Source organism: Chelmon rostratus, chromosome 12 (genome assembly GCF_017976325.1).
Source record: "Chelmon rostratus isolate fCheRos1 chromosome 12, fCheRos1.pri, whole genome shotgun sequence".
In the NCBI taxonomy this organism is placed as follows: domain Eukaryota; kingdom Metazoa; phylum Chordata; class Actinopteri; order Chaetodontiformes; family Chaetodontidae; genus Chelmon; species Chelmon rostratus.
Genome location: NC_055669.1, coordinates 244,202 through 268,747, shown reverse-complemented (window position 1 = coordinate 268,747; position 24,546 = coordinate 244,202). Strand labels below are relative to the sequence as shown.

The 24,546-nt window shown below is 41.4% G+C and overlaps 1 protein-coding gene across 3 annotated transcripts; it reads right to left on the bottom strand.

The window, feature by feature from the left end:
* Positions 1 to 670: 670 nt before the first annotated feature.
* tmem68 (transmembrane protein 68) lies at positions 671 to 23,869 on the bottom strand. Of its 3 annotated transcripts, XM_041949111.1 has the most exons (9): positions 23,756 to 23,869; positions 23,092 to 23,258; positions 18,162 to 18,335; positions 13,178 to 13,277; positions 9,085 to 9,252; positions 7,693 to 7,886; positions 6,611 to 6,671; positions 6,140 to 6,279; positions 671 to 4,567 (listed from the first exon to the last, which is right to left on the bottom strand). In XM_041949111.1, the coding sequence occupies exons 2-9, from the start codon at positions 23,149 to 23,151 to the stop codon at positions 4,463 to 4,465; spliced, it is 1,002 nt and encodes a 333-aa protein (XP_041805045.1). In that variant the 5' UTR covers positions 23,152 to 23,258; positions 23,756 to 23,869; the 3' UTR covers positions 671 to 4,462. The 3 variants fall into 3 exon arrangements, with proteins under 3 accessions (XP_041805045.1, XP_041805046.1, XP_041805047.1); XM_041949112.1 differs by lacking the exon at positions 18,162 to 18,335; XM_041949113.1 differs by lacking the exons at positions 18,162 to 18,335; positions 23,092 to 23,258; positions 23,756 to 23,869 and adding an exon at positions 11,135 to 11,218 and having other exon boundaries at positions 13,178 to 13,194.
* Between the last annotated feature and the right edge of the window lie 677 nt (positions 23,870 to 24,546).

Here is a 24,546-nt window from a genome sequence, read left to right as displayed (position 1 = left end):
GGTTGTTTTCCTGTTTTCTTTGCTTCTTGAAGGAAATGTTAGAAGAGGCCATCGATTAGGCCTCCACCTTCAGCGCCCTCTAAACTTTCTCTCCCCCTACCCGAACCAGGGTTTGTATTCCCATCCCGCTTTTATTGGTGCAGTTGGTGAGAGGCAGGGGTAGATGATGGTAGATCTAGGCCTGTGCTAGCATTGTAGCAGCTAACAATAGCTAAAGCTGTAGTAGTATGATAGTATCTTAGCAGTTAGTATTGGCATCTAGCAGTTAACATAACAGTATAGGTGAATCTAGCTGTATTGTCTTCTTCTGTTCCTCTTAGCAGGTAGCGGTTAGCATTTAGCATTATAATGCTAATGCTAAATGCTAGCTAAATGGTTGCATCGGAACTGTATTGTCTTCTTCTGTTCTTCTTAATGGTTAGCATTAGCATTAGCTAAATGGTAGCATCGGTACTGGCCACTGCCTGGAGCATCTTCTAAACAGGCCTGGGTCAGTTGAACTTGGCAGTGCTGTTTGGATTGTGTAGGAGCAGTGTGAAATGGCACTGGGGGGGTGACTCTGGGACGCCGGAGTTCACCGCCTAGCCTCCTGGAGGTGTAGTGGGACTAAGTAGGCGAAACACCGTTGAAGGACGGTATCCACCTGATGACCCCCAGAGACGTGTTAGGAATCACTGCTCTTTGGCATGTATAGAGGCAGAGGAGGGCTCCAAGGTTCTTCACTGAGAATGAATCCTCTTTTTGAGCACAAGTATCTTGTGTTTAAATTAACTTCCACAAAGATATGAGATAAGGCAGTTAAACGCACTTCCAGGCAGGCCAAGACGCTAACTTAATCTATCTAAAAGTATCTGGTAGTTCACAGCATCAAAGGCAGCACTCAGGTCAAGACGCACCAGAACTGAAGGCTTCTTTTGGCAGGGATATGTCTGTGCTGTGACATGTGATGTTCAGCTGTTGTACTGTTCAGCAGTAGTCAAACGCATACTTATTGAGACTAGTACCTAGTACACACGTACACGGGTATTTGTCAAATGTGTCTTTTCCTTTGATTTTGGCCTTTTTTGTCCATATACAACCAGTTTTAGGTCACTGAAAAAAAAAAGTTTTTGGAAAACTCCTTCCTGGGTGAAGATATTCAGAAACTCGGTTTATAGTGCTGACCTGTAGACAGGGAAATCTAAGTTTTTGGCTTGTGAATAGAGTGTGTACCATTATCTCTTTACATGAGGTGATTTTGTACAACAACAGATGTGGCCAAAGTAATGCTGGTGGGACCTTTCTAAAGGGAGATTTTTTTTACATGTTTACACATACATGTACAGTTACTCCTCCAGTTTTATTGAGCTATAAGGTACCATTACATAATCGAACACTCACATGACACAGGCTGCACTGCCAACATCGCTAGTTTTGGACAAAACCTGGTCACAATGTCTTTACCATCGTAGGATTCATAATTTTGGTTGGACCTCTAGTTGGAGGCAGCCTACTGGAAAGCTTTTTCGGGCTTCTGATTAGCCAACATTGTCAAGGTTAGGGTTAAATGGCTGCCTGCTGGTTTGGCATGCTCTTGACAGTTTGTGTTTCTGTATTTTCATATGGATAGAGACAGATGTGTCTCACACAACAGCTTGTGTGGACAGTGTGTGTCTTGTGTGGTTTTTTTAGACTGAAGGAAAACCACTGTTTTTTAGAAACACCCGTGTATGTGTGGACCAGGCATAGAGGAACCTACAAAAAAGAGAAGATGGGAGGTACAGCTGAAAATTCCTGCCTGACTTGATTGTCTCTATACTAACTATGCCTTGAAAGCACATAGTGTTTTTGTTGAGACGAGTTATGACATGCAGTTTGCCATCCTCTTTCTCATTAATCATTAATCGTTAATCTAACTCACTCAGCAGTCTATCTCTCTCTATCCCTGACACTGACTTAAACAATAATCCAGACATCAACATCATCCGAACAAACCTCTTGTTTGTTTAACAAACAAACTTGTTAAAGTGTAAAGGTTCCAAATGAATGGATGTATTAGTCTACACAATATTATACATATATTATTCAAGGTGTTTCCATCTCCCATTATGGACATTAACTAGTTTTCGAAAAAGACAAAAATGTAAAACTTTTTTCAAATTTTCAGATTATTCCATTTCCATTAATCGTTTTTAATGCCATACTGTGCATTGAAATACAGTGAAACACAACTAATGAGATCACTGACACAAAAATAGCTGTTTTCTTTAAGTCTCTTACATTGAAAATGTTGATCTCTGTCTGTTTGCTGCCGAAAATGAGTTCCAGTTTATGGGAACTATAACCAACCATTTATATTTGTCCTCTTTATATATCCGATGGCAGGGTTGTGTTGAATTGAGATGACAGGTTTTATAACATATTACATTGACTGTTTTTGAGGATACAGAGAGCTGCGTCTGACAATTATATACCTTGTTGCTTTTTGGTTCCGTTGTAGATAACTGGCTATTAGGTCATCGAAGACAGTCCTCCATGTACTCTCTTGGGATGTGTGGTTGAGAGTGCCACATGTCAGCTCTTCAACAAAAATATGAAAGTTAATTAGCTATCTGTTGTTATACTTTTTTAGGCCGACTGTGATCACATTTATGCTGCTGATCTTATCACTTGTCACAAATGAAATAAACAATAAACATCATAACTAAATGGACAAAGGAACAACCATGCTAGATAAAAACTAGCCATGCTATCTAGTTTAGTTAGCTACTGTTGTAATCAGGTGTACTGATACAGTTGCAACTAAATGTTGCTCACTTTAACAACAAATCTAATAACCGGGGGATAAACTTTGTATGCCAGAAAACATCAATAACTGCAATTTAATTTGAGGTAAATGGAGGCCTGCTAATATCTGGTTATGGTGGCTAGTGAAGTACTGTTCATGTTAGAAGTCTATAGCTCTTCTAGTCAGAAGGTGCTTTTGTGTAACAACAACTGAGTTTAGCAAACAGTGCACAAGTGTTTACATAACTGTATTTTTTCATTACTGAGGGCCAATCTTTACAAAAACTGAAACAAGTTTTTACAGGTTAATGACCTTAATTAATAATTAATTAATGTAATTAGCTGGTATGCACCTATTAAATGACTAATCATTGGGGAAACAGACAACATGTTAAGTTTGTATGATTGGTAAATATCTACTGATTTAAGTGTTTAGAAAATGATGTAGTACTTAGGATAACTGGAAAAGCCTAGGTCGGTGAAGTTTCTAAGCAGCCATTAATATCTGTCCCTGTAATTCCCCTCTCACTTCCTCATAACAAAAATACCAGACTAGTAAGTAAGACATGCCCTAAGAATTAACAGTGACACACCAGATTGTTTTATAAGAAATTATTGGGAAAATTTCCAGGAAAGTATCAGACCTGAGGAATACATTTTTATCATTACATGTATGCCTATAGGTTACGGAAAACCACTGGAAATTATGGACAGTATATCGTCAATATCATGAACACTGTAATCTACAAAACAAAGAATGTTGTTTTCTATTGTAGGCATGGGACTCTATATACAAATTAATCTCATCTACATCACCCATATTGTCATACACCTGTAACCTTAGGTCAATGTCCAGTATGTTTCTGGGACAACATGAAACTCCAACTGGCAAATCAAAAAGGTGTTTATAGTGGGCCAACATTAACCATCTGGTTCAACTCTGTCTGGTCTGCCTGATGAGACTCTTATCTAATTCTGCAGCCTGATCCCAGTAATTAGTGTGTGTTGCATTGTTTGCTCCAAGTCAAGTGAAACTAAAGGTGTGCATACTCAAAGTGCTGTTACAGTTTATCATTACAGGCAATTGTCTGCATTGTCAGTGCACCATGATCATAGAAAATAAATAAAATATATTTAATAACAACATTATGAATCTCTTGCTGAACTAAACATACTTGTGTTGATTTTCAATAAAGAAATTGCCTGAACCCTATATATTTGAACTGATTTGAACAGCTAAAATGACCAATTACATTTCATCCAACCAGTCAGTCAGTCCACAATTTCATCATTAACTAATAATACTGTAATTAATGGAGATAAATGATATCCGAACACACAAAATAAGATATTGTGCACATGTGTACTGGAAAAATAACTATCTTTACACTTATCTTTTTTGAGGTCTGCTGACCGTCACATCCAAAAAAACAACCCCAGAAAGTTTAGCTTAACACAGATTCATCCAGGGAATGAGCAGATGAAAAAGGGAGGCAATGTACACAAGAACACATATAAGAAAGGTGCAAAAGTAACCTCTGCAGTTACAGTCAGTGGTGTTTGGGGGCAGTGAAAAACAAATATTCCAATATGTTAGGCCACCAAACCTGTGCATACTGCAGCCACCTGAGCCAATATGATGTGTTGTTTTAGTCACACACTGGAGAGTTTGTCTCTGTTGTTGTACTTGTTGTTGTTAATGGTCTTTGTGTTTGGTGTGAAATCTCTCCAACAAGGCTCTCAAAATGTTCCCTGGGATTTGCTGGTGCTGGTCAATCAGACACTGGACTGCCTGCTGCACCTGCAGAGAAAAAAACATAGTCAGCAGCACTACATTAGAATGAAGGTTTAGTGGAACAGCTCACATTAGTGCAAACATCCTGCAGGACACCCCTCAAGCTCTACAAAATGAATGCAGCATTAGTTTACAGAATTGGAAAGCACTGAACATCAGAAATCCACGAGAGAATTGTAGCTACTTAAAGGATAACTTTCGTTTTTTACAACCTGGCCTCTATTTGTAGCATTAAATACGACCATTTAGACACCCAGACAACTTTGGTGGCATTTGGAGTCGTTTGGAAGAAACTAGCCCCAAAATTTCACAAAATGGATGAATATTTTTCAGACTCTGAGGTGGTGGACGATGACTTTGTTTACGATGGACGTCCTTACCGTTTTGAGCCAGAGTACATGGACAAGGAGCTCGTTGAAAGGAGGACGCGAAGGCAGAGAGAGGAACAGCTGGCCAAACAACAACAAACGGCTGCGCGTCCACGAGTAGACGGTAACTGGTGGTGTTCTTGTGGACAATGTTCATCGATGACAACAGAGGAGGAATGCCTCTGTTGCTCAGAGTGGGACTTGCGGCCAGGAGATACGTGTCTGGATGTGTCAATAAATGTCTGTAACACTGGAGGATTTCCGCGCAATGATAAACCGGGCTGTGGTGGAGACTTTTTTCGTGTCCCTAAAGTGAACTTGAAGACCCAGCCAAAGCCTGATGGACCAGATGGGCAACTTTCGATTGAGTAAGAAGCTTACACACATGTATAGATTGTTTATTTGCCTGGTTTTGTTTGCCAGAAGTTTATCATTGCACGGCAATCCTCCACGGTTGTGATACAGACATTTATTGACACATCCAGATGCGTATCTCCTGGCTGCAAGTCCCACTCTGAGCAACAGAGGCATTCCTCCTCTGTTGTCATCGATGAACATTGTCCACAAGAACACCACCAGTTACCGTCTACTCGCGGATGCGCAGCCGTTTGTTGTTGTTTGGCCAGCTGTTCCTCTCTGCCTCCGCGTCCTCCTTTCAACGAGCTCCTTGTCCGTGTATTCTGGCTCAAAACGGTAAGGACGTCCATCGTAAACAAAGTCATCGTCCACCACCTCAGAGTCTGAAAAACATTCATCCATTTTGTGAAAAATAACAGTCGCAAACTACAGCCAAACTAGCCGACCGCCGCAGAGTTAGCCGTGTTGTGGCTGGTTGCTTGCAGTGCGCGGCGCTCGAAAATGACATAATCTGCGGCAGAGGTAGTTGTCTAGAGACACTGGATGTTGATAACATGCCACCACGGGCTCAGAGGGGAATAGCACCAGCTTATTATAACAAAATATTGGAATATGAACGAGTTTCACCGCAGATTATGCGTTTATAGAGGCTACGCACGGGTGCCCTAATTACTCGCATTATAGGGATATATGCGCCGCTCCTCTGGGGCTAATTTCTTCAAAACGACTCCAAATGCCACCAAAGTTGTCTGGGTGTCTAAATGGTCATATTTAATGCTACAAATAAAGTCCAGGTTGTAAAAAACGAAAGTTATCCTTTAAATTCCTCAGCAGTACAACAGCGTTAACTCACTTTATCTGCCAGCTCTGTAGCACTTATGTTGGAGTCATATGGGATTGGATCACCAAGGAAGGTTCGAAATTTCACAGGAAATCCACCATAAACAGGAGCTACAGGGAGACGAAACCTCTCATACACCCAGCGGAAACATCCTGGATAGAAAGAGAGGGACAGATGGAGAAATATAACATGACAAATGAACAGGTAACCATCAGATTCATATTCACCTGAGTCAGGTCAGCACACTCCCCTTGCTACAACACTATCCTGAAGATAGGAGGTGATATTCTGTTTTACTGTTTTTTTTTTCTTGTACAAACCTGAATGTGCAGACCCAAGAAAACAATTATATTTTTTACTGTGTATGGAATGTCCTGTGCTGTGTCTTCCAATGTGTTTGACTGTGTTCCGTGTGAATTTCAAATTGTGTGCCCATCAGCAATACCATCAGTCTTTGTGATTTTAATTTTCTTCTACACTTACTGAGTGTTCCCAGAGATCTGAAGCCTTCTCGCACATTCTGAGTAAACATTGGAATTACTGGCTGAAAGAGAGAGCACATAAAAGAGAATGTTAGAGAGGAGGGCTTTCTACACTGCAGAATTCTAAGAATAATATGTGACAATGTATTATTACACTTGTTTAGTTTACTGTAGGAATAGAGTAACAACATTTCAGTTGAGTTAACTGTTTTCAGATCCACCCATGCTAAGAAGAGCAAATGTGATGAAATTTAAAATACTAATCTGAAATGTTGGTCATAACCCCATGACACACTATGCTTTAGCAATTTAACACATGTGCATGTGCGAACAATAACTAACATAATAACTAATATAAAAAATGGCTACTTGTTTGACAGTACACGTATGTGTTAGAGTATTTTGTGCCAGCCTGAATGCACCACCTAAACGTGTGTAATAGGCTTCTAATATGCTTCTGCTGGTCAGCTCACTGTACATGTCAGGGCAAACATGCAATACTTTAATTCATAAATGCAGTTGGCAATGGGATGCTCAACTATGTCAGGAGTAAAGCTGATCAAAGTTATTTTTAGACAGTATTGACTGTCCAAACAATTAATGAAATCTTACTACTTTTGACAATTTTCACTTAAAATGAACTACTAAAAGAGATGTGTATCATTATGCCAGAGTAAAAACAATGTGATACATAAAAAATGGTTAAGAAAAAGTAAGTGCTTGTAGGATATGTCCTGTACTATGGCAAAGCAATAAATAAACAAAAAAAAACAACATAACTAACATAACATAAATAACAGGATTTCCCACATACAAAATTTTAAAGTTAAGAAAAGATAGTCATGTGCAGAAGGGGAAAGACTGGCCATGAGGAGTCGTGTTGCAACGGTCTGTTAGTGCACCCAAAAACATTTTACACATATATAAACTGCAAGCATGTAAACTGGGAAACAATGTGATGTAATGTAACAGCAAAACAAGTGAAATTTCTAATCAGCTATAATGATCTATAATGTCATGCACTCCAGGCTGAAGCTTTTCATAAAAGTGCTCAAAGACAGTCACAGCAGAACAATGACACACCACTTGTGAGTCGATGGCAACCTGGGCGAAGCCTTTGCGTTTGCCCCAGAGAAGAGGGTAGGTCTCATCACTGAACAGAGCCTCCCTTACTCCTCCTGGAGAAATCCCTAACAGGTGACCGTTCCTCAGTGCCCGCACACACTCCTCCTGAGGACCATGTATCACACTGAACACCTCCAACAGCAACTTGAAACCTGGCGGAATGGGACAGGATGAGATATGGTAAGGATGCAGTAGAATAAGAAAAGGGGGAGAGAGAAAAAAAATCAAATCAGTCTGGTAAGTAAGGGAAAAAATACCTACATATATACATACCAAAAGGTATTTCATGGATTTGAAAATGTGTCTCCTAATATTCTTAACATGACAAACTAGCAGTATGAAAAAGTACTGAAAGTTAACTCTACACACAAGGTTACATGCTTTACTGTAGAGGATTTTTGAGGGCTAATGCCAGGGTTAGACTACAGGATGATTGTCTTTTGAGATGGTGGTTGTCCCAGATTACGTGATCTCAATGTGGTGATGAAGGTGGACTATATCTTTTTCACTCCTTGTCAGTAGAACGAGGGCAAATGTGTGGGTAAGCAGCACATTTCCGATGTGTGCAGAAGGTGACACAATTGGTGTAATGACCCTTTTAGCGACCAAACATGTTGTAGAAATTGTCAAAGAATACAGGGCAGTCTTTTTGGCACTGCAGTTGTCTTTCACTATGACACACTAAACCAGTGACTGTCACACTTCAGGCTCATTGTTATTACTCACAACCCATGTCTGTTGAGCTGGACCATTATCTGACTGATATCATGTAATCTGATCCTGGCATAAGAGTTACATTCTTTCTCTAGGGTTCGTTTTTCACTGTATTTGGTAAACAGTTGTAGAAATGGATGCAGACAAAGTCAATTCAAATCACTCAGAAACTTTGTGCTGAACAGAAAAACTGAAAGAATAAAATTAAAAGAAAATTCTGATTAATCTGAGTGCAAAGCCTTCCTGTGCTATTTTAATTTTGACTATAGCTATATACAGTACAATCTATCCCTTCTTTGTATTTGGTTGAAAATGATGTTTTTCCTTCTTTCTACTTTCATCATTAGTACCATAAAATACACACTAAAATTGAGAATATTTGTATATCTATCTAACAAACGCACACATATATACATTAACATATGTATACATAAAATCCTAAACAGTGGATAAAGTGGCAATTACGTTCCAGTTTTAGTTAAACCCTAATTTGTGTGAAAGAAGCTACCCTAATTAAAAAAAAAAAGTAACTTTAATCATACACTGCAGCTATAGCAAGATCAGCAGTATTTGTGTATATTGATGTGATTGTGTATGCATTCATGTGTGTGTGCTTGTGGAAAACTGGGTGGGTACCTGGAATCTTGAAGAGGAAGTGGTCGGCTACAGAGTGGCACGTTCGTCCCTTCTGGATGATAACATTGGCCAGAAAATAATAATAGTCGATGGGAATGGCTCCATGATAGTACACTATCAGTGCTGGTCCTTTGTCAGGGATCTTCTCCATCCCATGGATCTCATAGCCTGGTACAGAGGGCAAAGTACATGAGGCATACGTACGGTGGCTTTACAAGATCAATTGTAAATTAGAAAACACATGCAAATAGACAAAACACAAGCAAATGAGGAAGCCATATTCACCAAATTGTCAACACATGTACAGCATTCAGAAACAAAAATCTGCAAAGTGAGAAAATACAACTAAATACAGAAAACAGAAACACAGAATTGTCTTTTACAAAACAGAACAAAAAAACAACACAAATACCCTGTATTAATTATATTCAATAAAAAAGGGCACACTTTATGGTATCGAGTGTCTTTTAAGTGGAGATAATGACATTAAAGCAAAATATATAGAATATTATTTCAAATCTTTGCAGATTCATATTTTTAATATTGTCAATGAGGACTTCTGCCCCCACTCTGATACACACACAGGTGCAGCGACACCTGTGGTTCGTGGCTGGCCTATAAATTGCATGCAAGACGGCAGCAGGGTGAACAGGCTGTGGCTGGAGTGGGAATTGTTTTTTAGTATCCTTTGGGCTCTGTGCAAACATCTCACCTCACCAATATCACTGATGCTTAGCAGAGGTATGTACATGTGATGTTCTGTGCAGTTTTAATTATGAGTGAATCTTCACATCCCCTGTTACTTTGTGACCTTTCCAGTCAGGATGCTCTAAACTGTCTTGACCAGGATGGAGATGTGTGACGTCCTGACATACTGACTGCCAGGGACCTAAAACTGTTCACCCACTCTACCTCAGCTCCACTGATGTAGAAAGGGATGTGTCTTTGCCTCCTTTTTCTTTTTCTAAAATCAGTGATCAGCTGCTTAGATTTGTCAATGCTAAGCAGTAGGTTGTTCTCTGTGCTCATCCTTTGAACAAGATGGCGCTGGATGACCAGCAGCTGGTTACGGTTGCTCCGACCCTTTTTTTCTTAATTTTCTTTTTTTCTATTGTAAATAGACATTTTTATTTAGCTTCCTTTAAAGTGGGTGAAGCATTGTGCAATTGTGCATGTGGGGAAACCCACTTTTATTACATTTTTATTTTGTTTGGCACTATTTTTTGTATTTTTGGATCTGCGTCGGGGACCCTTTTTGGATTCAGCTACAGCTCCAAGTGTCCCACGTACACACGTGAAGAACTCCTAAGTCTGTGTGGCCCTTATTTACTGTACACAGACAAGCCCGTTGTCCCCGCGGAGATACGGAGGAAAAGGAGAGGCTGTAGAGGTGGACAAAAGAAGCGGAGGACTTATATCCCCTTTGTCATCATGTCCGCTCCATCTCTAACAAGACGGAGGAGCAGGCTGCGCTAACCTGGCAGCAGAGGGAGTACCGGGAGTGCAGCCTCACGTGTTTCTTCGGAGACGTGGCTGAATGGACTGATACCGGAGTCTATGGTTTCCCTGGACGGATTTACACTTGCGCATGTGTACCGGAGTGTGGCGGATAGGGGTAAAAAGAAAGGAGGGGGGCTGGCAGTGTATGTGAGTGAGCGCTTCTCTCTCCGCCTCTCCACCAACATTCACACAGTACGTTAAATGTCAATACGACACTGGACCTACTGTATGCGAATGTTAAGGATGCTCATTTTTTTCATGATAAAAACAATGTATTTACGTCTCACAGGCCTCTTTCACAGAAGACATTTTGGCTTGTTAAAACAAAAAAATCACAGTTGTTATAACATTAATGGTGTTGCAGTGACTTTACAGTGAATATCTCCATTGTGAGATTAATAAAGTCTTATCTCTCTTAAGCATCCCAGTAAATCATGGCAGTGTGACAATGAGTCAACAAAAGCAGGATCCAGAAACTAATGCAGCTAAAAAGAAGTCAGCCATCACTAATTCTATAATTTATACATTTACTGTTGCTGATGTTACTGACCTCCATGCATCTGTCAGCAGTCATTATCTTCACTCTTGTGTTTGCAGTGCGTGCAGAATGATGCTTCTAGGTTTTCACTGGTTCCTGGAAGCAAGAACATATTTCCCCAATACTTGCCTCCCTCTAGCCAGTTACAGAGTCAATTTTAAAGTCTGATTACTTGTTTTTTGGGCACTTCATGGATTTGCCCCTCTTACCTACCAAACCTTTTTACCTTTTAATTCCTTATACCCCACCAAGAACGCTCAGGTCTTTTGACCAGTCACTTCTGAATATCCTCTGGGCTCAGTGGAAGTTCAGAGGTGACTGTGCTTTCTCAGCTGCTGGCCCCAGTGTGTAGAACAACAGCCCACCACATCAAATTTGGCCCTTCTACTGATTCTTTCAATGCACAGCCCAAGGCACACCTATTTTCATTGACTTTCCGATGTAATTCAAATGCTACTATGAAGTGGTATTTTATAATGGTTCTTTATTAGTTTGTACATTCGTCATCAATTATACCTGTATCTCTGCTTGCATGATTTTTGTTGTCTGCTCTCTTGTTTCCTTTTCCTTCTCTCAGTGGAAGACAATTAAGAAAGGTAGATGTTCCTCCCCAGCAATGTTTTCCAGTTCCTCTTTGGGGACCCCAAGGCATTCCAAGGCCAGGTAAGCCGCTTACAATTCCTCTAGTGTGTTCTGGGTCTACCCTTGGGCCTCTTGCAGTTGGATGTGCCCAGAAAACCTCAAAGGGAAGGCGCCCAGGAGGCCTCCTGATCTGATGATCAAAACATCTCAATTGGCTCCTTTTGACACGAAGGAGCAGTGGCTCTACTCTGGACTCCCTCCGAATGGCTGAGCTCCTCACCCTATTTCTAAAACTGAGCCCAGCCAGCCAATGGAGGAAACTCATTTTGACCACATGGATTCATAGTCATTCTTTCTGTCATGACCCAAAGCTCATGACCATAGGTGAAGGCTAGAACAAAGATCGACTGATATATCCAAAGCTTCGCACTCCAGTGCAGCTTTCTGTTCACCACCAAGGTTCCGTACAACGCCCACATTACTGTGGATACCGCTCAAACTCATACATGGCTGTAAAACTTTTATGCTCCATGCAGTGTCCCTGCATGCACTTTCCTGCACCTCTGTAGTCTTGGCAAGTGGTCATGCACGTCCCAGTCTTTGAGACTAGGCACCCCCTGCATGTGCGAATGCTTAACTTCATTCTTTACAGGGATTGCCCAATGGCGTTAAAGTATATCCATTAATAGATATGAGTTTACAATTAATTACCTAATTCATTCATTTCTTTTTGATAGTGAAGCGCTGTATAGACCATATTCACATGGCAGCCATTTTCCTCTGTCCCACTCAAGGTGGGAAGCTTAAATGCTGTTATCAAAAGGATAATGTCGTAGCACTGTGTTCCAGGTTGTTAGTTGTATGAACGCAGGGAATCCAAGAAAGGTTATCATTTTACTGCTTCCTGATTGATTAGCAAACCGATCTGGAGGGACATCGGGCCATATATCAAGGCAAAACAACATAATGATAACTCATTAACTATTGTTATACAATATGATAGGAAAAGTGTAAATGAATTCTGAAACAAACACACATCTTGGATACATCTTTTTAAGCCTGAAAATAGGCGCACTGGATGGAATCAAGCTTGCACTGTAACATAATGTAATATAACAAAGCAGGCATGTCTTGCCAGGCTTAGTCAGAATTAATTTACACCTTTCATATTGTATCGTTTAACACTATCAAACCGAAGTGTTAGCTAGGAAGTGTTAGCCCGATGTCCCTATGGATTTTTACTTTGCATTGTCTTTTCAGTTTCTGAACAATCAGGAAGCTGTGAAATGATAACGACTACTTCCTAACAGCAGCACAACATTATCTGCACCACAGTGTCTTGTGCAAACATAAACAAAGCTTAAAAGCCTCCTGAGGATGTAGTTCCGGACAGCAAGAAGTGTAATTTCACTTCAGAATCCAGCTTCTTTTATGGTGATAGCAGTCGTATAAATGAAGGCCACAGTGTCTTACCATGCCATATGGCTCCATGTCCATCCCACAGAGTAGCCAGGGTCTTCCTGGCTCCATCCCACAGGTTGTTGGAGTAAGCCTCCCTCAGCTGGTTCTTCCTCTGTTAGAAGAAAACATGATGAAAGATAAGGTTTGGGTTGCAGGTGACTAGTTGTTTTTGCGCAGGAAGGTTCCTAACTGAGTGAAATGACCCATAAGTTCAACAGTTCGACACAGTAGCAGCTGTTAAACTTTGGAGTACAGTTCGGACTCCACACACCACCTAAGCTGGACTTGATTCCACCGAAGCTGCTACGGACCAAAAGCGGGGCAAGAGAGCCGGCTTGCATGCTAGGCTACATGCTAACCCTCACAGACCGGCTCTCCCCAGCCTCTTCCTCACTAACACCAGGTCTCTCGCCAACATAATCGACGAGGTCCGTCTAAGGATAGTCTCTCGCCGGATGGACAGCTGTGTTACCATTGTCACAGAGACCTGGCTGGACGACAACATCCCGGATGCAGCAGTCGAGATAGCAGGGCACTCTCTGTTCCGGGCGGACAGGACTGCAGCTTCAGGTAAGAGTAGAGGCGGAGGTTTGGTGCTGTATGTACACAATGCCTGGTGTACAGCCATACGCACCGTCAGCCCGTTCTGCTCTCCTGATTTGAAATACCTGGCGGTGAAATGCAGACCGTTCAAGGTGGTTAGAGAACTCTCGTCCGTTGTTACATCCCACAGCAGGCTAAGGCTAAGTTAGCATTAGAGGAGCTGTGCTGCATAATCAGTGGGCAGATGAACGACAACGAGGCGGCTGTGATTGTAGCGCGGGGACTTTTGTCCGCTTCGACACATCAGGCAGCAGAGAAGCCATAAACCTACACCGGCTGGAGGAGCAGCACCAGCCCCTCGTCCTGCAGCAGCACCAGGTGACATCCACCCTGAGGAGGATCAACACCCGCAGAGCTGCAGGACCGGATAAGGTGTCAGGCAAGACTTTGAGGACAAGCGCTGACCAGCTAGCAGGAGTGTTCCTGGACATCTTCAATTGTCCCTGCAGCTGTCTCTGGTTCCTGAGTGCATCAAGTGCTCCACCATCATTCCGGTACCTAAGAAGACATCCTGAATGACTACCGGCCTGTTGCTCTGACCCCGGTAACATGAAGTGCTTTGAGTGGATTTTTCTCAGGTACATCAGAGGCTTCATCTCCTCGGACCTAGACAGCCTTTAGTTCGCCTACAGAGGGAATCGGTCTACAGAGGATGCACAGCATTCTGCAGCAACATGCCATTTCATCTGGTTTGCACTTAGTTGGACCGTCATTTGTTTTTCAACAAGACAGTGACTACAAACATACCTTCAAGCTATGTATGGGCTATTTAACCAAGAAGGAGAGTGATGGATTGCTGCGTGAGATGATTTGGCCTCCACAATCACCTTACCTAAACCCAACTGAGAAGGTTTGGGATGAGTTGGACCACAGAGTGAAGGCAAAACAGCCAACAAGTGCTCAGCACCTCCTTCAGGACTTCAGGTGACTGCCTAATGAAACTGATTAAGAGAATGCCAAGAGTGTGCAAAACTGTCATCAAAGCAAAAGATGGCTACTTTGAAGAATTTAAAATACAAATCACAAAAAACATTACTACATGGTAAATGGTAACTCGACTGTATTTCTATAGCGCTTTTCTAGTCTTCCAACCACTCAAAGCGCTTTACAACATGAGCCTGCATTCACCCATTCACACATGGTGGCTAGGCCACCTGCTCATTACGAGCATTAATGCATTCACACACCGATGCACAGCATCGGGAGCCACTTGGGGTTCAGCATCTTGCTCAAGGATACTTCGACACGTAGAATGCTGAGGCCAGGGATCAACCACCAACCTTCTGATAGGTGGACTACCCCTCTACTTCCTGAGCCACAGTCACTTAATTCCATATGTGTCCCTTCATAGTTTTGATGTCTTCAGTATCAATCTACAACGTAGAAAGTAATAAAAATAAAGAAAAAACATTGAGTGAGAAGGTGTTTCCAAAGTTTTGACTGGTAGAGTGTGCATGAGAGCAAATACTGTACTTAACTTATCCATACCAACAATGTGCAGTTCTTTTTCAATCCTTGCGCAATTTTTCAACATTTCTCAATATTTTCTAGTGGCAATACATTTTTTATAGTCTTTGGTATAAAATGTACATATATATAGTCAACTTATCATTTGTATGCCTGTCAAACAACAGTTGCGGTCAGGCTTGTAGGGTTGGGGTTATTACTCTGTTCTCATATACTCCTCCAATAAATTACTTGCACAAACACATACTAAAATTAATAGGTTAACATCAGACTTCTAATGTTTATAATTTAATTCATTTCCTATATTTAAACAAATCATCTAATCTAATATAATCTAATTAGTAACCCGAGGCAGACAGTTTGACACCCCTAGGACCACAGTTACAAACACTCATACAATTTCTTTTGCTGGGCCATTACAGATTGATTGGCTGATGGCATCATGTTTTAGAAATAACAATCACATTCCCTCAGAATATTTTATATTCTGCTATGAAATGTTCACCTGCCTACAGACATTCATTATTTAAAAGTTTTACCATTCCCACTGACTGAATGCTTGTCCCATCCATTTGACCCTAACCAAATCAATTAGGTTTCAACAACGGGGTTTAAATAATAGATTTAAACCAAAAAAGGTTATCAGAGATGAAATCTGTCACATTTCTGGCTTCATCCATCTGTTAGTGTGATGGCTGTTTGACAGTCATACATAGGCTACTGTTACGGAAATGCTCTGTGTGGTTTCATGCATTTTACCCATCTGGTCCGCACAAGAAGAGGTTCCTCTAATCGAGAACAGCACTGAATGATGTGAAGGACGAATGTGAAGGACAAACAGTTTTTTCTGCCCTTTGACAGCTGCATTAGTGATAGATTTCAATATTTATTTTGCAGTTGAATAAATGTTCATCTCAATGGCTTAATTATTGTCTGTCAGGAGTGTGAGGGAAGCTCACGCCTGATTCTCATACTTTGTTAAACAATGAGAACCTTACCAAGATTCAACGCTGAGCATTCAATAAATGTTATCATTAATAGAAAGAAGAAGCAATTCCGTTCTTATTACCATACAATCTGGCAGTGATTTTGACCTCAGTTAAATATTTAAAAAAATATGTATGCACGAAATACAATTACCACTTAATTATCATCTCTTAAACTATCTCGGAGCCTCTCTCTGCATTTTCCTCCAAATCCAAAAATGATGGATCTGGTCAGCCCTGACGGAACATTCGCAGCCGGTTACACGTTGGACTCCTGGGAGAAGTGGCGGATCGTGTGTCTGTCAGTCCTTTCCGTTGAGGATGTTGAAGACGCATACACAATTGGATTTATGATCTCAGGCTTTCTGCTGTTTGGCTTTGGCGGCTCCCTGATCTACTGCATAAAAAGGAAGCAGCTGGCAAAAATTGGCAAGCTGCTCGCCTTGACCGTGCCTTGACTCAAGCGATTTGTGAGCTCAATCGCAAACTGGATGCGTATTCTGAGCACCTTCGCCAGACGGATACAAACTTGAAGAAGCTGTCAGCTCGGCTCGGCTGAATCTGGCCACTAATTCGGACATATTGGAGCAAGCCACCGGGAGACCCAGAGAGACTCAAGGGCAGACAGAAAAATTCCAGTGTCTGCCCATCCCAAAACAATCTGTTATCTCCATTGGCTCCCAGACATAAACGGCCTTCTCAAGGACACTTATCCCTCTTTCTGCAGACAAGATGCTCCGACCCCCACCTCCTTCTGGGACATTCGCCCTTACCCTCAATTCAACCCCTTCTTTGGCCCCTCACCCCCTCCTTCCCCCGTGCGGCGTAGTAGGCCAAGGGCTGAGGACAGCGCCCTGTAGGAGCTGCGGCCCTCCCCTGGTCGACTGCGCTGTGGCACCCCCCCCCCCCCAACTTCCTTCCCCCACCCACATGTGCAGGTGTTAGAGTCTTGTTATAATGTCTTAAATGTTGCTTTGTGATGAGGTTTTTTTTCCCAATGCCACACTGTGCCCCCCATAATGGTTTACAGCTTTTTTTTCCCCCTCCCCTCCTGTTTTCATTTGTTTTTCATCTAAGTAAGCAAAGCACCGCCCTGCTGGCTGCATCGTGGTTCTCCTGTCCCTGTCTTCCCATGTCAATTATTTGTACTGTCTTTTGTGCCATTGTGTCCTCTGTAATGACAATAAATGATTCCTGATTCCTGATCTTTTATGCACATTCAGTTCAGTCTTGTGTCCCATTACAGAAAATTTTACAGGTCTCACTTCATCAAATTACCATCATGAATTTTTGCAAGTAAAATATGAAATTAACTATAAGGTGTATGTAGTCTTTAATTTTATGTTTATTTTATTTCTTTGTTGTTTTTATCATTTTTAGTTATCACTCAGTTCATTTTTTACCTCTGCTTTTTGACTCTCCAGCTGCTGTAACAAGTGAATTACCGTGGTGTGGGATGAATTAAGCTTATCTTTACCATGGAGTGACTTCAGACATGAGACCAACATGTAAAATTGTTAGAACATTTACAGACTGACATACAGTCAGATATTTTCCTGCCTTTTACTTGTTTACTGTTTATTTTGTTTTTTAACTTATCTGCTCAGACAGGTTTACAGTGATGCACAGAGGGGAAAGAAAACTGCACAAAGCCAGTACATTTGTTCAACTGGCTGATTCACAGTGACTCCAGGCTATGATAGGTTGCTGAGTCCCACACTCTACTCAACAATGAACTGGTTATGAGCCTTGACATTTTGTTACATTCTGTCTTAACATGTGATGGCATAAGTAGTAAGGAGTATCATGCTATAGCACCAGCAATTATTATTTATGCTTAAAAATAATTGATGACATTTTCATCCGTGAGTGCTTGCAAAATTTGGGAAATTACATGAACTGTGTTTCTCTGTTCATGATAGAAAAAACTGTCTGTGTACCTTATAGACATGAAGGAAGAGTATAGAGAGGTAAAGGAGGATGACGATGAGGAAGGGCAAGATGAAGACGATGGCCAGAGGGGTGAAAACCCACAGCAGGTACTCCAGAACACTCAGATAGTCCTCCACTTGATCAAGGCCTGCCCATTCCTGCCACGCATGAAACACACATACCTGTAGACCAAGACAGACAGGTCAATAATTGTGTGAGCATACCCACCCCACTCACACACACATATACTTAACTGACAAAGGACTAGCAAAGAGACTGAGAGTCTACTTAGGAAGAGAAGCTGACAGAAATAGGATAAGATAAGGTAAGAAAAGATAAGACTATATTAATCCCCAGCAGGGGAAATCCAGGTGTTACAGGCAGTAGGCAATCGTAGTAGGAAAATAGCATGCATACACACATTCTCACACACACACACACACACACACACACACACACACACACACACACACATATATATAATACAAAGAACCATAACAAATATGTAAAAAAGTATATATTGCCACAAAGAACTATAAAAAGATCATTGCCACTGCCAAAAATTGTACAGAATATTCAAAGTTTTAACAGAAATTGCACATACATTGAAATTTCACAAGGTGGGTAAGGATAAAATAAGTACTGTAATTACACTATTGCACAGTAATAAATATATATGTAGAATACCGGTATATATGCGTAGGTGGGGTACTTAAAGAGAGTGAAGTGTAATATTGCACAAGGTAATTTGTGTATGATAAATCACACATCAGTGCAAAAACATTCTGAATATGGGCGCGGGGCTACATTAAGCAATGCTGGAGTCACACGGTAACAGCTGTTCTTACAAAGTACTCGCAGTAGCATTCCTTCTTACGGAGTGCTGAAGGAGCTGTTGAGGGCCCCCACTGTGTCATGCAGGGGGTGGGAGGGGTTGTCAATGATGGATATCTGCTTGGCTAACAGCCTCCTCTCGGCTACGTCCTCATTGGTGTCCAGAGGGCAGTCCAGGATAGAGCCAGCTCTCCTGACCAGTTTGTTGAGTCTCTTTCCGTCCCTCTCAGAGCTTCCACAGCCCCAGCAGACCACTGCATAAAAGACTGCAGATGCAACCACAGAGTCATAAAAAGTTTTGTGTGTGTCCTACATATACCAAAGGACCTCAATCTTCTCAGCAGATGGAGACAACTTTGGTCCTTCCTGTACATCTGTGTTGGTGGACCAGTCCAGTTTACACCAAGGTATATGTACTCCTCCATGATCTTAATGTCCAAGCCCCGGATGCTCACTGGTGTAGACTGTGGTGCTTTCCTGAGGAAGTCTATCACCATCTAGTTCTGCTGGCGTCGATGTGCATGTGGTTAAGTCCACACCAGTCGACAAAGTTAGTGATGAGTTCCCTGTATTCCAAAACATTCCCCTTTGATACACATCCAACGATGGCTGTACCATCTGAGAGCTTCTTGGAGGTGGCAGTTGTCTGTGTTGTGTCTGAAGTCTGATGTATATAGTGTGAAGAGAAAAGGAGAGAGCACTGGACTTTGTGGAGCCCTTTGTGGTGCTGCAAACTGCCACATCCAACACACAGTCGCGAAGCCTCACATACTGCAGCCTGTTGGTGAGGTAGTCGGTGGTCCACGCAGCCAGGTGGCAGTCTACTCTGGCTCCTTCCAGCTTCCCCCTCGGCAGTGATGGCTGGATTGTGCTGAAAGCACTGGAGAAGTCAAAAACATGACCCTCACGGTGCTCCCAGTGCTCATCAGGTGGGACAGAGAGTGATGGAATAGGTAGGTGACTGCATCTTCCACACCAATGCCTGGTCGATATGCAAACTGTAGGGGGTCCAGCTCGCTGCTCAACTGGTCTTCTAAACCTGCCCAGGGTCTTCATCAGTATTAATGTAATGTAGCACTGGGCATGATCAGTGTTACTGGGTGGAAAACAACTGAATAAAAAGTTGACTGGAGAGACAGGAATGAAATGTGAATCCTACCATGTCAGCAAAGACTGCATTTAGCACCATCAACCATACCAAATCAAACTTGGCATTACCAAATAAGCAGTTTGACACTTAAACCATACCAAACTAAAGTTCTGAAATACTCACAATTAGTTTAGCAGAAGTGCTGAGTGGCTTTGTCATAAGATCTCAGCAGAGATGTGATTTTTTTCCACAACACATTGTTATCAAACAAAGGCCTACAGTGTTGTACAAACACCAGGGCTGCAACATTATTTTGATGATCAATTGGTGTGATGATTATTTTCTCAATTCTTTAGTCTGTAACACCAGTTACTTATCACTGAAAGACCTGCACCTGATTTTTATTCAAGATCAGAAGTCTGGAACGATTGGCGATAATGAAATAATATTCAATCAATTAATTAACATCACATCACATGTAATTGGGCAAGCATGAAAGCAAGGCAGTTAGTCCATATTTATGCCTGGCTCACTTGCAGCTACCTTTACACTAGTTGTAAAATTGTGCAGTAGACAAAAAGAGGCATGTTCTGTATCTGCGATTTAGGAGCTGAAAGCAAATTCTCCAGTGTAATATGTGAACTCAGCTACAACAACACACAACACTCTCTCCAGCAGTCAGCAATGTCAACAATTGGGAAATCAGCCACAAAGGATGGATGGATGGATGGATGGATGGATGGATGGATGGATGGATGGATGGATGGATGGATAGATGATGATGATGATGGATAACAGTTTATTCAGCGTCCTCTTCTCCACCACAGTCTGAAAAGACTCAAGTCTGAGTCCAAGTACAGAGCCAGCCTTCTTGATGATCTTATCAAGTCTGTTGGTGTCGCTGGCTCTGATGCTGCTGCCCCAACAAACAACAGCAAAGAAGATGGCGCTGGCAACAACAGACTGGTAGAAGATCTCCAACATTTTGCTGCACATGTTGAAGGATCTCAGTTTCCTCAGGAAGTAGAGTCTGCTCATCCCCTTCTTGTACACAGTCTCTGTGTTGGATTTCCAGTCCAGTCTGTTGTCGATCACCACTCCGAGGTATTTGTAGTCCTCCACCTCGTCCACCACCTCCCCTCTGATCCGTAGTGGCTGTGAAGGTGTCTTCTTCCTCCTGAAGTCGATCACCATCTCTCTGGTTTTGCTGATGTTCAGCCTCAGGTGGTTCTGTTCGGACCACTCAACAAAGTTGTCTATCAGTGTCCTGTACTCCCCCTCCTCTCCCTCTCTTATACACCCGACAACAGCTGAGTCATCAGAGAACTTCTGCAGGTGACATGATTCAGAGTTGTTCTTAAAGTCAGTGGTGTATAAGGTGAAGAGGAAGGGAGAAAGCACAGTCCCCTGTGGAGCTCCTGTATCACTGACCAGTGACTACCACATCAGACAGCCCACTGCCCAGACGGACAAACTGTGGCCGGCCTGTCAATCCAGGAGATCACTGCGGCCTATTCAGGCTATTTAAAATAGATATTTTTTTTAACTCTAAAAACAAATGTTATTTGTATGAGCCGATATCAGTGTGAATAGAATCACGCGTCCCAAAGCCCTCCTCACAATTGTTGGAAGCCCCCACATTCTCATTATGGAGCCATGCTTCAGGGCTCTACTGTAGTACTGTTTCATCAATGGGGCATATCTTGGTTGTGACCCCCCTCCCTCTCTAAGAGACTCTCAGACGTATGTAAACCTATCAGCCATTATATAGTCTTTATTCATTATGGATGTTTAGACTTATTAGGTAGAACTGCACAATCTAATGCAATCCAGTACAACTGCTTTGCCATATAGTCTACTTTTATGATCAAAAAACATAGAAAATCCAATATGATAACTAGATAACTTGAAAATTCTCTTAGACCTCCACCACAGAGTGAGTCAGTGCTCAATACAAGTCCCGCAGTTCAATAACCAATGAATGAGTCCTTATCTCAACAAAAACTCCTCTTGAGGATCCCATAAAGCAAATGAAAATAATCAGTTAGAGAGTCAATACAACAGTTGGACAACGAAAATAAACCCAAGTGATGCTTCTTGCAATAGAAAAGCTTGGCGATTCTCCAACAACTCCAGAATTACCTTTCTTAGTCTAGCCAGCGTGCTGCTGTCAGATCCAGTGAATGGCCAGCCTGGGGGCTGGGCAGGTTGCTTGTAGGTCCATGACATGAGAGGATGAAGTCCAAAAAAAAAATCTAATTCTTTAGAGTGGTTGAACTATGAATTACATATTTTTGTCTTATTGCCAGGGGCTGGCAAGCTAATCAATGCAGACTGATGTCCAGACTTTGTGAAGCCCTGGTCTATAAAATGGCATAAATAGTGAAAAACACACAAAATATTTTACAGAGCATAACAACTGAGTTTACTGAGATATAAAATAACAAAAAAAGAGAAAGTCCTCATCCTGGAGAAGCGACAACCAAAGAGTGGTTGGTGTTTTTGTTGAACAAATTGCCATTGATTCAAATAGCTGGTGGTGAATTCAATAGACTAACTGACTAATCATATAAAGGTCTAAATACAATAAATACTGTATTTTCAATTCACTGAGACTTTTTTGTGTTTGTCCCTCTCAAATGTTGCATGATATAGACTCTCTGAACCTATAGAACCATGTCTTAAAGTGAACAATAAGCCCAGTGTATTTGTACTTTGTAGAAGTTACATTTAGATTGCATTAATTTGGCAGATGATTGCCTCCAGTGTAACACACACAAAGCAGTTTGGGGTTCACTGTCTTGCTCAAACACTTCAACATGTGTACATCAGAGCTACAGCTGCCACATCAGTGACCTGTAGCCACACCTGATATGATAAAATAACCACTTAAGTAATTAAAAGACCACTTAAGTAATTCTTTCAACACTTTTAACACAGCAAAACACACAGACCCACAGCAAAATATATTTACAGAGAGAGTAGTAAATGTCCTAAGTGGAGAGGGTTCTTACCAGGAGGGAGACAGTGTCCTCTGCTCCCATCCGACAGGACTGGTTCCCACTGTCTGACATTCTGCTTTGCTGACAGTCACAGAAGCTGCAGCAATCAGCTGATAACAGTATCAGGCAGTCCGGCAGCTTCAGGGGGAACAATCGCACTGCATGGAGAGCACCTGTTGCTACATGCGAGAGGACAACAGCACTCAGTTCAATAAATAATATTAAAATATTTGTCCTGTTATACCACATTTCATGTGATACAGTACAGCTGTCTGTGTTAGGGAAGCACATGTAGCTACATTTAAGGGGTTTTGGTTGCTTCGTCAATAACAACGTTTTGTAGAACTTGTCTTTCTTTAGAAAAAAAAACAGTGATAATTAAATGGCACTATAGTCTGGACACCCAGTGCAGCACTAAATCAAATTAACAGCTACGTTCCATGAGATATAATGGAAACTAATTTTAGTGTTCGAATTAACGTTACACCCTAGATATGAGAAGTTAACCAACTGTCATAAATGCGATAATACCAAAGACAAGAACTGCGATAAAACAGTGAGCTAGCTAAGTAACGCTAATTGAGCAGAACTGGAAAAAGAGTTGAGAGCAAGTCAACAGCTTATGTCACCTTAACGTTATGCTAAACACAGAATCAACACACAAAAAACCCGTTACCTCAGACAGTTATGATAGTTGTGAACTGAGCCTTTAAAAACACGCCACTGTATATTTAATGTTAAACCAGCACAACATAAAAGACTGTTCAGATACAACTGCCCCGTTCCAAAGCCCGGAGCGCGTTAAGTGTAACACAATCAGGTGTTACGTTGATTCAGTGTCCCTTAGAAACACAGTAGCCATTCAGTACCAGCCTGAAGATGAAACTTCCTGTTTGACACTTAACCTTCAAAATAAAAGCGTATAAATCAGAAATAAACGATGCCTCTTACAAAACAGAAAATGAAAAAAACATAATTAAAAATGTACAAAAAGTTGCTACAAAATGTCTTTAAAAATACAAAATATGACACATTGATAAAAACAATAGGATTACAGGCCTAACAGTATGCAATAAATGTAATGATAAAAGTCTAATAAAATGCTGTAAGCACAAGCCCAAGAAAGGGGTTTACTAAAATTTGTCAAACTTCAATGTGACATTCATTTGCTTTTTCTAATGACTAAAAATACTTGTTTCTTGTTTTATAAGTTCTTTCAAAGGATCTTATAATATTTATGGACAAACTACAAAGAACTGTACGAAATATGTTTCAGCCCCTCTCACATTTTCAAAGGCAGTAAGATATAACTGAATTCAAGAGACCTTTTCATCTTTATTCTTTATCAGAATTTAGCCATTTATGACCATGCGTTTATTTACATTTTAATGTTCAATTTGTTTTTGTCAAAAGAAGGCTCTTAAGTCATGTCGAAAAACGCTTTTATTCTGCAGAGACTTAACCGGA